The 18,774-nt window shown below is 52.9% G+C and overlaps 6 protein-coding genes across 6 annotated transcripts; 4 read left to right on the forward strand and 2 right to left on the reverse strand.

The window, feature by feature from the left end:
• Positions 1-769: 769 nt before the first annotated feature.
• MAA_07149 (Fungal specific transcription factor) lies at positions 770-3,432 on the forward strand (the record flags this gene model as incomplete). Its single annotated transcript, XM_007825147.2, has 8 exons — positions 770-873; positions 1,000-1,217; positions 1,274-1,523; positions 1,576-1,863; positions 1,917-2,168; positions 2,223-3,149; positions 3,173-3,285; positions 3,335-3,432. The coding sequence occupies 8 exons, from the start codon at positions 770-772 to the stop codon at positions 3,430-3,432; spliced, it is 2,250 nt and encodes a 749-aa protein (XP_007823338.2).
• Positions 3,433-3,851: 419 nt separating this feature from the next.
• On the reverse strand, positions 3,852-5,589 carry MAA_07150 (serine/threonine-protein kinase RIO1; the record flags this gene model as incomplete). The annotated part of the gene is made up of 2 exons (XM_007825148.1): positions 3,852-3,959; positions 4,024-5,589. The coding sequence occupies 2 exons, from the start codon at positions 5,587-5,589 to the stop codon at positions 3,852-3,854; spliced, it is 1,674 nt and encodes a 557-aa protein (XP_007823339.1).
• A 1,404-nt stretch (positions 5,590-6,993) lies between these two features.
• On the forward strand, positions 6,994-8,392 carry MAA_07151 (Peptidase A1; the record flags this gene model as incomplete). Its single annotated transcript, XM_007825149.1, has 3 exons — positions 6,994-7,270; positions 7,333-7,462; positions 7,522-8,392. 3 exons carry the CDS (start codon positions 6,994-6,996, stop codon positions 8,390-8,392), a joined length of 1,278 nt encoding a protein of 425 aa, XP_007823340.1.
• An 829-nt stretch (positions 8,393-9,221) lies between these two features.
• MAA_07152 (isoflavone reductase) lies at positions 9,222-10,142 on the forward strand (the record flags this gene model as incomplete). The annotated part of the gene is made up of 1 exon (XM_007825150.2): positions 9,222-10,142. One exon carries the CDS (start codon positions 9,222-9,224, stop codon positions 10,140-10,142), a length of 921 nt encoding a protein of 306 aa, XP_007823341.2.
• Positions 10,143-12,856: 2,714 nt separating this feature from the next.
• MAA_07153 (uncharacterized protein) lies at positions 12,857-13,861 on the forward strand (the record flags this gene model as incomplete). The annotated part of the gene is made up of 1 exon (XM_007825151.1): positions 12,857-13,861. One exon carries the CDS (start codon positions 12,857-12,859, stop codon positions 13,859-13,861), a length of 1,005 nt encoding a protein of 334 aa, XP_007823342.1.
• Positions 13,862-16,298: 2,437 nt separating this feature from the next.
• MAA_07154 (DUF1348-domain-containing protein) lies at positions 16,299-16,839 on the reverse strand (the record flags this gene model as incomplete). Its single annotated transcript, XM_007825152.1, has 2 exons — positions 16,299-16,671; positions 16,748-16,839. The coding sequence occupies 2 exons, from the start codon at positions 16,837-16,839 to the stop codon at positions 16,299-16,301; spliced, it is 465 nt and encodes a 154-aa protein (XP_007823343.1).
• Positions 16,840-18,774: the final 1,935 nt, after the last annotated feature.

Below are 18,774 nucleotides of genomic sequence, written 5' to 3' on the forward strand. Positions count from 1 at the left end.
TGTCTTCTATGCTCTTGGCTCGTTTCGACATTGAAGAGTTGTCACTTGACAACCTCTTTCGCATCGTTGAGCCGCGAGAAGTGATGACATGTAAAGCCCGAATATAGCTGGTTTGCTTTCAACTGAGCAAAGCAAGGGCCAAGGCAAGAGCAAGGCGGGAGCAAAGCAAGAGCAAAAGCAACGGCAAACGCAACAGCAAAGCAATAGCAAAGGTAAAGTCAACGACTGATCATGCCTAACCAGTCAGCAGAAGGAGTTCCGAGCAACTAGCCCAAAATGCCAACACTCAGATCGCAATGGAACATTGAACAGGTGAAGGAATCCAGACTAGTGCGGGATCTACCGACGCTAGTTTGTGGTGTGGGCCTGAGAAAGTCCAGGAAGTTCCTGGAGCTGGAGGCAGATGGACTGAGGCGCGCCGAAAAACGGCGATGAAGAAGCGGGGAACCTGTCAGGGGAGATACGTCTGGTATCTACGGAGTATTTGTGGCGTGGCGTGTGATAACAAGTAAATTGCACGGTGCTGGATGCGACGGAAAAGGACGCCTGCACAGTGCTCAGAAGTCGTGTCATGTGACCTTCGTAGCCTCACTAACTACAACGGCCGTCCATCCACCGCAAGGTCGTCGGGGGTTCGGCATTCCTGCACACGTGTCTGGGACCATCTTTCAGGCAAGTCGGTTGTGTTATTGATACATTGTCTGCTATTTTCTGTCTATCGATATACGCAAAATTGACATTCCCTGCAGCAGTCCTTGACTCCTGCATAATGACCGAGACTACCGAAGCTGAGGAGGCGATCCCAATTGAGGAGCTGACACCCGAGGAAGCGAACCGCATCATTCACTCACACCGAAAAGTGCGATATGGCAAGTAATCCCTGACGTTGTTGTTGGCCTTGATCCTACGCACGGCTGCCGTTGGGTTCAATTGTTTGCAACTCTTTTGGGACCAACCGGTGCTAATGCATCGTCCAGGAACCGCATGTTGGCCATGCAGACAAAGAAAGGTCAAGTGTGACAACAAGCAGCCATGTGAGAATTGCGTCAAACGGGAGCATCCTCAGCTGTGCTCGTACAAACCAAACCGCTCTTCCGCCACCAGGAATGCTTCTGCACATCAAAATGGTCAGGCCAAGAAACGTGCTCGCTCATTCTCAGATGCCCACGAAGAAAGCCGAAAATCCGAGCGCGGCGACAGTTGGCCGCGAACTATAGGTAACCCATCTCTACCCACTACAGTCATATAGCTTGCATCTAACCAAATTAACCAGGTATATCAACAAGTCTAGATGATACAGAGTCTGTGGGGGATCGTTACCTTGGCCAGAATAGCATTCCGGCCTTACTCCGAGAGCAGTCCTCGCCAATTGAAAAGAATGTGAGCGTGGATATCCGAGGCGACATGCGGTCTATACTGGGCCTTGATACTTCCGCCCCGTTTCCTCTCATGTCGTCTCATCATCTCCATCGATTAGCCCAGGATATCTCGGCTGAGCTCCCCTCCGACCGAGAGGTCATGAAGTAGGCGGATCGCCACGCCCAGTAAAAGCAACCAATGGCTGACAACTTCTAGATTATTCCGTACATACAAAGAAATTCCTCAACCCTTCTGGGGATTCGTTTGTGATATTGATGATTTCGAATCAAAGCTCATGGTCTACCTTGAGGACCGTTCCCGCAACGCCTCGACTGCTATGAAATCTTCAAGACCAGTAGCAGCATCCTGGCTTGCCATTTTATTTGCCGTCTTGGCTGTTGGCTCTCAGTATCATGAGAGCCCATACCATATTCGCACTCGCGACTCTCAAAGATATATTCAGATTTCGTTTCATTTTCTGCGATTGGGTAACTTTTTGCTGCGGTATGTTGTTCGGCGCCACCTGCCCAAGTGCTCAACACTGACAACGTTACCAGTCCATCTTTTGACTCCATCCAGGCCTTATTGCTTACAAGTTTTGTCCTTTTGAATGATATGAAGGCAGAAGCCTCCTGGGCATTGACCGGTCTCACATGCCGCTTGGCACAGTCGCTAGGACTTCACCGCACTTCTAGCTTGGAGGGCCGTGACAGTGTCCCACCGGATGCCAAGGTGAAGGAGATGACGCGACGGAAGCTTTGGTGGACATGCGTTTGGCACGATACTCTGACGTCTCTTTCATTTGACAGGTATGTATTTTCTCGGTCCTATTCTCCATGTTGCCGAGCTAACGTCCTCCGGAGAACTCCCATGACAAATTTCCCAAGCTGCGATATCCCTATTAGCTCTGACACACCACCCGGTAAATTCACATATCTAGAGATGATGTATCATCTCATAGAGATTATTTCACGACGACTGAACCCCGACGCAATCGCGACATCAACCTACGCGCAAATTGTGGACAATTGCGAGGCAGTGGAGAACCTTCGCCGCCGTTCACTACCACATATGCAGGACAAGGAGCAGTGCAAGACGGCACTCCACCGTCTCCAATACTACGCAATCCGGCTACACACCTCCTTCGTCATCTCAGTAGCTTGTCGGCCTGCTCTCAAACGCACATGTGATTTCGACCCTAAGCAAAAGAAGGAGCTGGCAGATAGGTGCAAAGATAACCTCACACAAACGGTTCGGATGTTTTTGGCAATGCACCAACTTTCCGTGATTCCAACTCGAACTTGGGCATTCACATACCACGGGCTGTCGTCTGCGCTCCTTCTCGGCATTCTGTGCGAGACCAAGGCGGACCCGGAAATCCGCCAGCTTCAAGGAGACCTGATTGCCGCGCTTTCGGCCACTGCCGCAAAGGAGGCCAGCTCGCCCGAGCCCCATATCGCGGTGAGCGACAAGGACATTGAGCTCTCCGGGCCCCTGTGGCGGGCCCTCACTGCCCTCAAGAACATTTACGAGCACGGAACGGTCATCGGCACGCTACTCAAGCGCGAAGGGGATTCATCCGGCGGCGGGAGCGGCACCAGAACGCCTCTTCCGCCATTCATGCTGGGCAGCGCCAACGCAGCAAGCCTAGGTGCGCAGCTACGTGCCGCGCAAGCAGCGGGCGACCCTCGCGAGGACGCTGCGCTCGCCATGGCCGAGATGCAGAACGGGGCGTCGCTGCAGGATTTTGCAGGGCAAGTTTCAAAACGACAGGCTCCTTTTTTCTATCAGTACATGTCTAACTGCGATGCAGGATCACATTCTCCCAGCCGCTGCCGGTGAATATGAGCCTCGACGGCCTCCCCGGCCTATCGGTCGACCAGGCACAATTGGCGCCAATGGACCTGTACGACTCCATATGGGGTGGTGAGTTTCTCCTTTGTCGAAACTTCTCTCCAATAATGACAATTTGCAGAATCGCCTGACGCGTGGAACTCAGGCGTAGACGCCATGAACTTTGACTTTATGGCCCAGCCACCACCGGGGCAGCCGCAACAGCAGTTTTATTTCTAGGTTGTGAATTTGGATTCGGTAGCGATATGGAGTTGTGGCAGCGATTGGGTTACGAGTTACGTCATAATTTTGAAATGAAACGGTTCGCTTACGACAGACCGAAATTGTATATTGTGCAGTGCCTTCAGCTATTTAGAGTAAACACATCAGTGGAGACATGTTGACTCATAAAAACCAACAGTCGTCAGCGCTCTCTTTGATCTTCACTGCCTTTACTACCGGGGTATGTAAAGAGTCAGATCGAGGAGGTTACACGCCCTGCGGGCGATAAACACACCCCAACAATCAGGGCTCATCATCCGACCGTACTCCAAGCATTCGTCCATCGTTAACCTCGCTGCGATTCATTCCGGCATAACTCATAGATGTATATATACCCGGTTCGCTGTCTTTTTTTCACCTTTGACTCAATGCATAGTTTACTTCTTGCGTCGGGAAGTACTCGACACAATTTTCTTCTTTAGGTGCTTGGGCATCTTTTCCTTCCTCTTTTCGCGCTTAGCCTCCTTGACAGCTTGCTTATGTTGCTACGAAAAAAGTCAGCACTGGGCGGCAGCAGTACGAGTTAGAAACCAAAACATGATGGCGTACCTTCTTTTCATCCTTGTCCTCGAACTTGCGACCGCGAGGACGACCTTTGTCGAAGAGAGCCTCATCGTCGGATTCACTGTCGGATGGGGAGACGTCGGAGCCGGACTCATCCTCTGAGCCTTCTTCGCCCTCTCCCCCCTCGTTTTGCTTTGGCTGGACCACTTGGTCTGCCAGAAGATTCTTGTAGACCAGGTCACCACCCTCTCCCTTGCTGAGCATCTGCGCATCCTTCTCAATGTCGTAAACCTGCTCTAGAGTCTGCGGAATGTACTGGTTGCGGAAAACTTCATTGTCGATTTCCAATGCGGCTGCCTCATCTTCGTTTGCTGCGGATTCGCGCGTCTCGTACAGCTTGTCTATCGTTTCACCCAGACCAGGTTCCTCGACAGGTCCGGTACTGGCGGTGATGAAGTTGAAGATGGCTCTGTCAGAGAGTGTATCTACGCCCTTGCGTCTGAAGAAGTCACCGACGTTTTTAATATCCATTCGCAGAAATTCCAGAGATCGAGGGTGATCGGGCTCCACACTCTGGGATACGTCAATGATGTAGAGAAGGCCATTGTGGTACAAGATGTTGTACTCGCTAAGATCGGCGTGGACGAGCCGACACACTTGGTACATTTTGCGCATTACACCGAGAAGTTGAATGTATAGGCTTCTCCACTGCTGGTCGACATCGTCTCCAGTGAGAGTGGCATCCCGGAGTCGTGGGTACGCCCAGCCCTTCTTGTCACCTAAGAAGCCCATGACAAGAACATGCAGCTTCAGTGTGATGGGTTCCGGGCAAGGAATGCCAGCGGTGTGGATTCTCCTCAAGTTTCGATACTCCTTTTCTGCCCAGAGCTTAACCATCTTGCGGTTGTTTCCCTTGTCAAAACCACCCTTGAATCTATGTTCTCCAGTAATATACCTCTCTCGGTCCTTGAAAACTAGAATGGCCGTCTTGTATACTTTGATGGCCCTGTGGACCGCGTCGCCCGACTTGTCGTCGACGAGCATCGCTCCGTAGACATTGGCTTCCTTGCCGGTGCTGATTGCACCGTGGACCTCGCTGACAAAGCCGCGGTTAATCATTTGCAGCAAAATCATGCGAGTCCGTTGATCAAGCACCTGATCGCTGGTGGCACGATCGGCCTTGTCCTTGTCCTTCTCATCGCTCTGCTTGACGGTATCTAGACGGATCTTGGCAGCATGTTTTGACAGCGCGGAGACCTGGTCATCCACACTGGCAAACGTGTTTGCTGTGGGCTTTTGTTGGTTCGATCGCGGGGCAGCAGCCGCTCCGTTGGTATTGTCCTGCAGCTGACGCTGGCGATTATAGTTCTTTGTGAGGTCTCTTGCGTCCCCGCTCCATTCTTCCTCGTCTAGGTCGTCGTCTTCAAAGATGTCGTCAAAGTCATTGTCGTCGTCTTCGTTGTACTCTTCTGGATGAGGGGCACCGCGCGGCATGCGCACTTCGGGAGGCACTTCTTGGGATGTCTCGACGTAGCCATTATTAGCGGTGTAGGTGAATGGCGGCTCGTGCGGAGCAGCCGGCGAGGCTGTCGAAGTGATTGCCTCTGGCATGATTTCTGCTTTTGGGGCTGTTTGTTGTAGAGCGGAAAGGGGGGGAACAGGAGGAGGAGAAGAAGAAAAAGAAGAAAAATGCTTGTCGCGATTGTGCCGTTGAGGTGATGATCGAGGCCGCTACTTTATCTTATCTAAAAATTTCAACATGGAGGGACATGGAGGGCACCTTTTCGATTGACCCCGCCAAAAATTTGCCCCTCATGTGGTGGCGGCATTCATGACTGCCAACGAACAGATAAAACGGTGACTCATGAACGGGGCCATCTCAGGCCTGGCTGCATCAATTGATCTCGTGCTAGGCTTCAACATTGAATGTTGTGCAGGCACTGGGGCGCTGCTGGCTGGGGCGGGGGCTGGTCAAAGTGGTCCCTGGTGGTCCCTGGTGGTGCCTGCAGCCGCCTGCAGCTGAGCCTGACACTGAACATGGTGCCAACGCCGCCTAACCAATATTGCCTGCCGCCCAGCCCTGGCGTCCCTGGTAACGCGCTCCTTCCCAGACGGAGCAACGAGCACCTGCCCAATTAGTGGCAGTTGGTGGAGCGCTGGTGCTGCTAGGCATTGAATGGACTGTGATGATGTGCCTCTCATATCGACCAACTTCCAGTCATGATGAGCCTTGGTGTGACTTGTGACTCCTCGTCGACATAATTATCCATTGTCAACTCCACCATTATTCTGCCCACCGTCATCTCCGAGCCGAATCCTGCTCCCGAGCTCTTCGGCAACATGTTCCACCTTGTGCCGCAGCCCATGAGCGAGACGTGGTCGACACCAGCCCCGGCGGGAGGCGTCACGATCACTCGATTGGATCAGCATCAAAACATTCGCGACTCTCAACTCCCGGGACAATCATTTGACATCAGACACAATCTCCAAGCGTTGACTCCCTCCCCTGAACGGTGTCATGGTTCTGCCACGGCTGACGCCTCCTTACGCTCTCTCTGTACAAGGGAGGCTGACCTTAATTTCAATGTCTCATTACAGGGCCGCGGCATGCCCTCAATATTTGCTTTTTCCCCTGTTCAGCAGCCCATGAGGGAATGTGTCGCAGTCACATGAGGAACGTTCTTGCATTAGTGCATAGCTCAGGGAGACTCTACAAGATATGTTCTCCCTAGGAAGTAGCATAACACACGTTCCAACTTGCTCAACTGCAATCAATATGCCACGCCTTTGAGACTCATGGTATTCTCCGCGGTGAGACTGATCCGCAAACCTTAAGTTCTTAGATGATATTAATAGGCAATGGCCACTTGGTTTTCTTTGCAGTGACGAAAGAATTGGACTTTATTCGCCGTGTAAAGAGTTGCGAGTCTTGGGAGCTCCTGTTGCCATCTAGTCGCCTTTCCACAACTCAAGTGACGACAACAGTGCAAGTCGTATTCAGTCAGCATAATCACCATGAAGGCAACAATTGCGGCCATTGCTTTGGCTATTCTGGCAGACGGGGCTGTCGTTCGTGAAAGGGTTGGCACGGCGCCACAAGCACCAGCTCCAGGGACCAACGGCAGGTCGTTCACACTGAATCAAGTTCAGAACAAGGACTTCCAAGGTCACGATGGACCTATGTCCTTCTTGCGCGCTCATTTCAAGTATGCGAAGAAATTGCCAGACTATCTGTCCAAGTTGGTAGAAATCGATCCCAGCTTTCGCATCAAGTTTGGTCTGGGTTCCCAAGGTAAATGTTTCCCACAAGTGACGCTGCGGCAGGCCTCGGGTTTTTACTAACGAGCATCATAGCAGATGGGCAAATAGGAACTGTTCTAGCAGACCCTACGCCGCTTGTAGACACACAATATGCCATCGAAATCGGCATCGGTACACCGCCGCAGCATATTCGGTTGAACCTGGACACCGGGTCTTCTGACTTGTAAGCGCACTACTCTTATCACCGCCATCACCATACCTGATATCTGACACCAAAAACAGTTGGGTATTTTCAACCGATACAAACCCAAGCATGGTGGACCGTCAAGTGCTTTATGACGCCGACAAGTCAATGACAAGCCATTTCTTAACCGGGGAATCGTGGAAAATCAAGTACGGCGATAATGCGTCGGCCAGTGGCTATGTCTACACCGATCGAGTGCAGATTGGGGAAACATATGTCGATACCCAGGCTGTTCAAGTTGCCGTGAATCTGACAAAGGATCTCTCAAGCGACAACTTTGTGTCTGGAATCTTGGGAATGGCCAATAGCGCTGCCAATACCGTCCGCCCTACGCCCCAGCGAACCTACATCCACAACATCAAAGACAACCTAGCTCAGCCGCTATTCACAGCAAACTTGCAGCGTCAGGCTCCCGGCAGTTACAACTTTGGATATATTGACGACTCTCAATATAAGGGGAGCATTACGTACACGCCAGTCGAGCCTACGTTTCCCCTCTGGATGATCTCCACCACGGGATACAGAATTGCCAAGACTTCTCACAATGAACGAATCGATTCCATTGTTGACACTGGTACTTCGCTGTTGCTGCTGCCTGAGACTGTTGTTTCCAGTTACTACGCAAAGGTCAAGGGGTCTAGCGTCCATCCTCAGCTGCACATGAGGATCGTCCCCTGCAATGCCGACCTGCCCGACTTCTATCTCAATATCGGCTCCTATCGGGGTCGAGTGCCTGGCAGTTATATGAATTACGGGCGGATCAGCGGCAACAGCTGCTTTGGAGGCATGCAATCATCAAGTGATTTGCCGTTTTCAGTCCTAGGAGATGTTTTCCTCAAAGCTCAGTTTGTGGTGTTTGACTATGGGAACGCACGTGTTGGTTTTGCAAACAAGCAGCTGTATGAATAAACGACACTTGATTCGGAGTGTATGATGTGCTGTCGATTTAGACTGTGGGTTTATATGGATAGACTATTAATGAGGCATGCAAAGAGGGTTGGGAGATGATACGGTTATATTCTGCCACAGTCGCCAGGAGTTACGCTGCATCATAATTTCGCTCGCAATATCCACATGTTTTGCAAGCCCACGCGAAGGGCTTCGCAATGGTACCATGTTTTTTACGCACACTTGTTTCCCATCCGAGACATGAGTACATACAGTTGGGCATCACACAAGTCTCCGAAAACGGGACTCGGCACCCGGAAGCCCGCAACGCCCCGGCAAGCCAATATTTCGGGTGGTCCCGTGGCCAAGGTTCAACCATGAAAATATGCACTAGGCAGTCAATCTGAGAAATCAAGAAACATTGAAATAGAACGACCTCGAGGGCCCTTTTGCCCAACATGGGCGGGGGGCCCAAAATGTCATACCACCAGTCTCACCACTTCTCGCCGCCCGTCTTGGCTCTGTGGCGGGGTCTCATCTTCGACGGCCACCACAAATGCGCCGACATTAAGTTTAAAAGGCGATCAATGATGCCCTTCACCCAAAAGCCACCAACTCCGCTGGTGCAATTACCACTTAGCCAGCGTCCGCGGAAAACCAAGATACCCAAAGCAAAAATACATGTGCGCACATGGGCACGCTACTAGCACCGGCTCATACGTCACACCAGCCGCCCAGCTCAACACGTAAAAGAGACGCACCAGTCGCGGCCAGAAAGATGCAACTCTCGCAAGCCAACCTCGCCGCCCTCAACCGTCTACACCAACAAGGCCAAGCAACAGCCCCAACCATGGACAGCGTGCTCGTCATCGGCGCGGGCGAGCTCGGTCTCTGCGTGCTCCAGGCCCTCGCCGCCCACCCCAAGCGGCACCACGTCAAGGTATCAGTGCTCATGAGACAGGCCACGCTGGATTCGGCCGCGCCCGCCAAGAAGCGAATCGTGCAAAGGATCAAAAACCTCAACGTCCACTTCGAGTCCGCAGACGTGGTGCTAGCCGGCGTGCAGGAGCTGGCGGGCATCTTCACCAACTACCACACCGTGGTGTCCTGCTCGGGGATGGAGCTGCCGGGCGGCACGCAGACGAAGCTGGCCGAGGCGGCGCTGCGGGCCAGAGTGCGGCGGTACTTGCCCTGGCAGTACGGGATGCGGTACGACGTCATCGGGGAGGGCAGCTCGCAGGACCTGTTTGACGAGCAGCTCCTCGTGCGGCGGATGCTGCGGGCGCAGAGCGAGACGCAGTGGGTGATTGTCTCGACGGGCCTGTTTATGAGCTTCCTGTTTGCCGAGGACTTTGGGGTCGTCGACCTGCGGCGCGGCGTCGCCCGGGCGCTGGGGAGCTGGGACAACAGGATCACGGTGACGGCGGCGCCGGACATAGGGCGGGTGGCGGCCGAGGTGGTGCTCGACCCGAGGGGCGTTGGCAACGAGGTTGTTCTCACGGCTGGCGATACCGTGTCCTACGGGCAGCTGGCGGACCTGCTGGACGAGCACTTTGGCACCAGGTTCGCGAGGGAGCTGTGGGACGTGGACACGCTGAGGGGGCAGATGGCCGAGGACCCGAGTGCCGTGGTCAAGTATAGGGATGTCTTTGCCCGCGGGAGGGGTGTGTCGTGGGACAAGGACAGGACGTTGAACTTTGAGAGGGGGATGGAGCTGCTGGATGTGAAGGGGTATTTGGACAGCGTGAATTTCAAGGTTGGCGAGGCGTAGCCGTCAACCTGACTGGAGGCATCGCGGTACGGAATTTGTTGCGCTGGACGCTTTGGACAACGAAACGCCGGCGTGGATATATGTAATGATAATGTAAATCTCAATACTGTACCTTGAACTGCTCGCTTCCTCGTGTCCGCTTGCTTCAGTCTATGAGTGGGATGTATTTACCAGTCTCAGAGTTACATAATTATTCCATGTACTTGAGTATAATACAGCATGGTACATGGAGCAGCAGCATATGTTCTTTCTGGCCAACTGCTCTTCTCCTCGGGCTGTTTACGGCCCTTCCAAGGTTTGTGGCCAACAATCCAGGCTGGGAATGCCCAAATTCCTCGCCAGCCTTTGCTCGGGCAAAAGAGTTGGGTGAAGTACTGGCCAAAACTGGCCCCCGAGGTATACAATGAGGTGTACGAAGAAGTATCGATGCAACTACCACCCCACAGCTTTCTTGTTTTTCTTCTGCATCATCTCACAGTAAATCGTTTTCCGCACAGGATCTCCATATGCGTCAGAAATAAGAGCATTATAATTAGCGACAACCTAGATGTGTCCACTAGTTCCTATGCACTTGTCGAAACCAAGCCTCGTAAGGACTCTGGTCTCAATGTTAGCGACGGTCGGGGCCCAAAACACAACGTTCGAACATTGAAGCATGTCTGGTATCAGGCATTCAAGCCAAACCCGTCACCAGCGGGGAGTTTCCCCGGATCGTCAGTCAGAGTAGGGCTCGGTGCCGCCTTGGGCACAAAGGATAGCAGTGCCTCATCCAGCCGAGGACGCATTTGTGGCTGCCAGCAGGTCCGCGGGACTTTCGGAAGCATCGCAGAGTCAGCCGCGCTTGGCAGTGTCGTGGGAACAACTCAAATTTGTCCGCAGCTTGGGTTCTCGGAGGAATGTCCAGCGGTTGCTGACTGACGCGGCGTGTCGCATTGGGACGATGGTAAAGTTGGCGAAATGGCCGCATTAGTCATTTCCCCCTGCATTTCCGTGCTGGAAGCCTTGCTGTTGATGATATCCGCGGTACTGTATCATCTCGAGGCAATCACGGTGCGTCATTTTGGCCCCTTGCCATGCATGAGTGTAAAGAAAAGAACAGGCCCCTCGTGTAGAGGTGCACCGGATACATATTCACTCGCCCTTTCTGGAACATGGACGAAAGCGGGATAGTGCAGGATGGTGACGGACGATAGACGAGAGCACCCTGCGTCATCAAGAGGCTTGGACCAAAACAACAGAACTCCAAGTTGTACCCACTGACCTCTTTGTGAACTTTAGAAGGATATTAAAAGACCGCTACCTACTGCAAAATACAACATAACGTCAATTACTAAGGGATCTTGGGGCTAAGAGTCATTGCTTTGTTGCGTCAATCTATCCCAGCCTCTGGCTCTAGCTCTCTCAGGCTAAAGTGTAGGCTCGGGCCATAAAGCTAGAAATACCACCATCACGTATGCCATTCACACTAGAGAGCGACAGACTCCCCATGAACATCCGGCCCAGTCATCCCTCCTGCCATATATTAGGTACCTAGGCATGTAATATGTCGATTAGTCACGTTAGGAATACCCATCCCTTCGCATTGACGGTTTCACGCACTGGTGATGGGACCCAGGTTTGCCCAGCTCGGGCCTCATGCGGTGGAGGGCGGATGGACATGTTGCAGGCAGGTCAGATTGTGGCCCGATAAGACTCGAAGCTGAATGCATTCCCACCGATGCGATTTGACTGTCAGCCTTGCGGCCTGGGGAGCCTGGGGATGGACTTGTCGAGACTCTTGGAGAGGTGGCGAGGTCTGGTCGGAGAGGCACTGGAGGAGCAACTGGACAAACCACATGCAGTATTTGGACATGGAAGGATTGGCGCCAGGCCAGCACGTCACCACATCAGTGACTGATAAGACCAGTCTGGTCCATGTCTGGTCTGGTCAATCCATGTCGTTTCCCCCGCCAGATGCCGTCTCAAGTGCTGGCGCTGTTGAGTCCTTCGCCGGCCAACAGGCACTGAACCCAGCCTGTTCCAGGTGACATCACGCCCAGCAGCAGAGGACGTGCCAAAGGGCGGGGTCCACGCTGGGACCGATTGGGCCAATGGGGCGCCGCAGGAGCTGCGCAAGTGGGTCTACTGTTCGGCCTGTGACATGTGCACTCCGAGTGGCTGACGCATGAAGCGGCTCATCGACAATCGGCACCGTTCCAAGTTGTAGGGTGCATGGCGAGACGTCCCATGACTCACACGTCACTCGTGTCTAAATGGCGTTCAGTGTTGACATCGCTGAATGGGATGCCCGGGCAAGGCGCAGCCCAGATGACTCCATCACTGGCCAATCACAGCATCGGCTGTGAGGCAAGCACCCAGCTCGATATAAGTCGCTGTCGCCACGGCTACCATGTCATCGGCCATTATCAGTCTCTCAAGGTCCATCGGCTTCTACTCGGCTCTTGCGACCTCTATCCCTAGACAGATACTCGCCCTTGGCCAACGAAAGCACGGCCGTTTCGGAAAATAGAAGGCGTGGTGTTCTGTTCCTGAACCTTCCACTTTGACATCTTGACAACCACAACGCCCTGGTGTTGACAAGCTACAGCCGACCACCACTTTCCCAGGCCAAAGAAGAACGGCGTCAAGTTTTACCCAACACGCTGTCAATAACGTATTGCACGGGAACAATTTCTGATACATTTATAAAAATCGACAACATCCCCCGCTACGGAATGAGTCCAATCCCCGACAGCCTCTCCGGAGAGGATGGCCTCCATCTAGCACAGAGGCGACAGCATCATCGCCGTGGTGTCAAGCCACAGTATCGTTCTCTCAACCGTCTGGTACGTGCTGGCGCAAAGCATCTTGTCGAAAGTGGCCAAACCGACATCTTTCCCGACTGTCACCAAGATCACAGCCAGCTTGATAAAGCCAGTTTGCGATCCCACATCCAGCAAGACATACGTCAATACTACTTCAACATTGGCAAGTCAGCCTATCGAGGAGACCAGATTCCTAATTACAATGGCCCTACACCTCGCAAACTAGACGGCCAGGACGACGGTCGAGATCTTGCATACAGCGACATTGAACTGCCTTCAGATCGAAGCCGCCTTGTTCGAAGACCAACCCTCGAGAGAGAGGATGCTTTCTGGTATGCATCTACGTCCAAGATTCATATTCGCCGGCGCGTCGAAACCGCCAACGAAGACCAGCAGGTCGCCGATCTCTACCGCATGGGGCTGCTCTACGATAATGACGAGCAGGATCGCGGCGGCGGCGGCGACAGCTTCAACTTGAACAGCATCAGGCACGATGAGCCACTCTACCCAATCCGCCCGGCCAGGCGGACGCGAAAGCACAAGGCCGCCAAGGATGGTTTCGCAGACCAGGCCTTGCACCTCAACTTGTCCTTTTCCGACCTGGGCGACGACGACGTTCTTGCCCAGTATCTCATGGCGTGGACTCGGCCGCATGCCGACGAGGCGATTCAACATGCGCCCCGGGAGCTGGCCGAGTCGCAGCCTCCCCTGCGTGTTATTTACGAACTTTCAACTTCACAGCCTTCTTTCGATATCGATACGTCGCAACCCCCGGAGTTGGTGTTGGACGCTCTGTCAGACTACGACTGCTTCTCGGACGGCGAGCTAGACGACACACCTTCCCAGCGGGAGGTGCAGGAGCATGCGGACAATCCGCCTGCAGATTCTTGGGTCATACTGGGCGACGACTCGTAACAGGTCCGCCGATGGGATCCCCCCGTGTGCCGCTGGGATTTCGGCAACAGTACATATATTGTATGGAGAGATTTATAGCGATATGAAGCTCTTGGTGGGAACGACTCACCTCGGACTGGTCCTCAAAAACCTAATATGACTACGTTTACTGGAGGATAGATTCTGGCTTTGGAACGAGAAGAGAGTCTGGTATTCTTTTTTTTATTTTTTACTTCTACGGGGATGGGTTTAGATGGGAATGCAATCCTGCTTGGCAACTGTATTACCACAAGTTGCATCGAGTGCTTGCTGCTGCAGAAGCAAGCGTGTCATGAGCATGATTCTTCTTTCTTGTATACTAGCCTGGTCTGCGTGTACGAGTTGGCCCGTCTGAAGGAAAGAACTTTACACATAGAGTGTCGCGGTCGCTCTTGGTCCAAATTAGTCCTAACAATGCATGCATTTGCTACATTGGTGAATTTTTCTTTATGCATGAGTGATTGATGCGGCGAATCCCGAAAAGGAACAAACGTCCCAGGATGTGTCCGATTGTGTGCTGGATCTGGGCTAAGACCGTCCAATGGTTGTTGGTAGAGTGAGACCTTTGTCTCTCGGCACACGCGCCAAGTCCATCGTTTTCTGGGGCTGAGACGAAGGCGCGTTCAATTGCACAAGTAGAAATGGACGCGTGCTGGAAAAGAAATCTGCTTTTAGTGTAGGGTACTTGCTCGCAAAACGTCTGGGTGTAGATGCACCTGTCCCTGCTGCACTCCATGCCATTCTATTTCAAGCCGTACTTCTTTCACGCAAGGAGTCTGGTGTTGGTAACGATTAGTAACATTTAAAGTGGTTTGAGCGGATGAGCTGTTCCAGCGGCGGATCTAGTTCATCGAAGAGCTGCAAATGACCATGTCCAATTACAAGCAGAGCGTTGTTGACGGGTCAGAGAGGTTGGAACAAATACTTCCTCTGAGAGCGATGGACACATAAATAATATTTAGACCAGACGTCTTTCTATGGTCCCTGTTGGGTGGCAATGCCGCCGTGACATGCCGAAATGCCATGTTCCGTGTAGGATGAACGCCGTCAAGACTCTCTTGCCCTTGTCGTTGGTCTTGCTGGGTATTCACAAGTTATATGAGCTGGGACAAGAACCCCAGGTGCCGTCACTGAGGAAAGGTACTTAAGTATGAACGCCAGGAATATAAACTATTCACTAGACGTATCCGGGCCCGTGGCGCCACATGAAGGGGAAATCATCATTGGACCCTTTGGCGAGAATTCACGTGCTTTTTTCTGTATTTTCACATACGACTCGAGTCTCGTCGTGTTTTCGCGACTGTCATCTCTTTATAAGAATGCAACAAACATAACTTGTACACTGTCATTTCTGTGCCGAGTCATGATATCTCTCAGTGAAGTCACGTACTCCTAGGACACCAGGGTGGCGGCCGTACGTGACTACATATTTCTAACTCAGGTGTATCTTGATGAAAACTTATTAAGGAACCACTTCAAGATGGCTGGCTATCTACTACTCCCGAGATCATGCGTGGCCTGGCCAAGACGGATCAAGTCATATCACTACTTCGCCATCTGCCTGCCCTGTTGTTGTATGTTTGCCGACCGGAAAGCTCGACAAGGCACTGGACACTAGTAATTTCGCATACATTCTCTCCCAGACTCGCTTATTCGTAACAAAGTTTAGAGGGAATGCCTTTGCTGGTATGGCATGTGTCACCGGCGAATGGCAGATCGTGTGGCAATGACGATCCGCCGGCGCTTCTGCTTACTCTGGTCAGTCGACTGATGACGAGTACTGATGAGAATGGAAACATATTCAACGCATGAAGAAGTACGACACGCAATTCTCCACTAATAAGGTGAAACGGCGACCATTGCGATGCCCACCGCCGAGGTCCTATGTCTTCGGGGAGTGGTGATGGAGTCACCGAGGGAAGGGACATTTGAATTCTTCTAACAAACCCCGATGCACTAGGCTGAATATAGCGTTTGTACACTTTTGAATTACTCTACATATGTACCTATTTTGGATAGGACCAGACACTCGGGACATGGACTGCTTGCCGTCGCCACGGGCTGCACTCGTGTAGTTGATGGCTGGGATTATGAGGGAGGCCCAAAGGTCAAGTCGCGCCCTTCCACAAGGCTAAATACATGTCTCGTGGTTGCAAATCAGGCCATCTTGGGACATACTATGTGCGTCGGCCGGCTTAAGCACACACCTCAGTGCTCGCTTATAATTTGCCCCGGTAGCCCCAGCTTTGCATGTTTCCAGATTTCGCATATCACCGATGCTACACCTCCCAGGGACTCAAGGACAGTCAAAACAAATGTGGATTGAATACGAGCGATGTAGACTTTATGGGCAGACGAGTAACTGTTCCGAGTAGGCCAACCTTGCCAGGCCTGCTCTGGGTGCGGACAGTCTCGCTTCCTACCAATGCCTCTCCGATATTTCGACGCTATTCACGTCGACACCATTCTTGTACCATCGCTCCTCCTCGGCAATCTTGACGTCGTTTCCACTCATCTGGCGCTTCCTCATCAAGCCATTGTCGGCAAACGTCCAGTCCTCGAGTCCGTAGGTGCGCCACCACTGGCCCGACTCATCGTGCCACTCGTACCAAAACTGCACGGCGATCTTGTCGTCGGTGAAGGCAAACAGCTCCTTGCGCAGGCGATATCCCTGCTCCTTGTCCCACTTCTTGGAGAGGAATTCCCTGATGGCATCGCGGCCGACGAGAAACTGGTCGCGGTTGCGCCAGATCGAGTCGGGCGTGTACGCCATCTTGATGACATCAGGATCCCTTTTGGCCCTTAGTTTTTGTCTTTTCCGCAGGCCTTGATAGACCCGGGTCGAGGGACCAGGCGGCCGCCACTTACTTTGTGTTCCAGGCATCCTGTGCTGCCTTGACCTTGATCCTGGCCGTCTCGGCGGTAAACGGGGGATAGGGCGGCTTGCCTTGTTGGCTCATCTTGACCTTGCTGCGAGGGGAGTTTGTGCTTTGGCGAGAATTATAGATGGGAATCAGTGTATTTGGAGAGCGATTTGCCGAAGAGGATGGCGCATGACGCTGCTTATATACCTTGCAGTGTGCACCACTGCCACTATACTGCCTGTCGGTGTTTGACGGCGTTTGACAAAAGGGCGTGATGTCGTGTCGGGCTCTGGATCTAGATCAAGAGCCACATCAACCATGCCCGTTGACGATGATGAGGGAATTAAGTTTGGAGGCCGAGTGCGTATGTGCCAGTGAGGGGCACCGGACATGTGCCTCATATCTCACTCACCGGACTTGTCAACCTCTCACCTCTCGCCACCGCCATGTTTCCCGTTGGAAGCGTGGCTCTTGTTGCTGAACCTTGAATCATTGTTTTTACCAAATACCGATGCCCTGGTCGACCCGGAACTCACCAGACAGCCAAGGTTGTCGCTCAATACGCCGCCCTCGGCCAAGAATTTCCCCATCACGGTCAATTGACCCCCCTCGCCGCCTCCCCTCGCCGACGCGCCCTGCAGACACACATCGAGGCCAGCGCCGACTTCACCGTGTCACCTTCATAGACGGACAGGTCACAGGAGCGAGGGGGGCTTCCTCGCCCTGCGAACAGACAAGGTTCTCCAACCAGACGGGCAAAGACGACTAAGCTCGCACTGAAAACACTTTCCGACGACGAGGGCAGCCACGTCGTCTGTGTTTCACACGGCGGCCACGTCCAACTGCCAGACGATCACGAGGGCGTCTCCCTTCAACGCCGCGTGTCCCATGTCGTCGTGATCCGGGGCAAGCCTGGGATTCACTTCCATCGTCCGGCCGGTTCACCGCGGCAAACCGCACCCATTGCTCGCACTTGACCACCTTGTCAACGACGTCTCGGGCTCGCACGACGTGGCAGCCGCGCGAAACAGACGAGACCCGGCGACGCACAAGGCAAAGCCAGACCCGGCCAACGGCCGAGGAGCGCGCCACGTGGACAGGGCAAAGATTCAGAGACTTTGCGCCTCGTACGGGATTCAGAGGCCCTTGAGTTTGCGACTCGTGCCCTCGTCGCAAAGGCACGGCAACGTGTTTTGTCCACGGGCACCCATCTATCTGAGACCAAAAGTTCAAAGCACGCGAGTCCCAAGCGAGTCAAGGAATGAAACAGCCTCGTCTGCTCCCGTACCAAGTTCAACACGCGCCTACTCCGTTCCCCTAAATTGATGCTTACAATGGAAATACGTCCTGGAAAGACTCGTCACACGAAAAATGAAAATTAAAAAAAAAAAATTACCAAGGCCGCCTCACCGGTCCTGGCATGCACGTCACGCTCGGCAATCGCAGCATCCCCATTACAACTTGACCCTTGCGCGACGATGTAGCCGGTGCCGAAATACCCATCGCTGTGCGACCGCGGGAAAAAAACACCAATTTCAATAGAATCCCGAGCGCAGGTCGTACATACATACATGGCACAGACACATGCTTGCTTCTTTACGACCGCGCCGCCTGATAGTCCGTGGGCCGGCATGACAAACCACACAACCAAGTGGCCGTTGCGGCTGCATGTCTCGAGCAAGTTTCTTCTTTCGGCAAGCAAGGTGGTTTTTGGCGGTCCATGTCTCGCCTCTCAAAAGCAATCCAGGCGGCACATGGTGTCATTCATCTGCAATTGCTTTGTTTGAGCAGGATTTCTCTCTCAACCCGACCCGTGTGGCGCTCAGCAGCAGTAAGCAGCCTGCCAAGGGATGAGATGTGCCAGCACTTCAAGGGGTGTCAAGAGCCATGAGTATTGATTTCAATTTTTTTTGCAAGTCAATTCTATGTGCTAGTTGAAGAAAGAATTACATTGTAGGAGACTGAGACTGTTGTAAATACCGCTCGAAACTTTGTACGGGAAGCGCAAAAGAACCGGCGCAAATGTCACGT

Source organism: Metarhizium robertsii (assembly GCF_000187425.2).
Source record: "Metarhizium robertsii ARSEF 23 chromosome Unknown MAA_Scf_2, whole genome shotgun sequence".
Classification (NCBI taxonomy): domain Eukaryota; kingdom Fungi; phylum Ascomycota; class Sordariomycetes; order Hypocreales; family Clavicipitaceae; genus Metarhizium; species Metarhizium robertsii.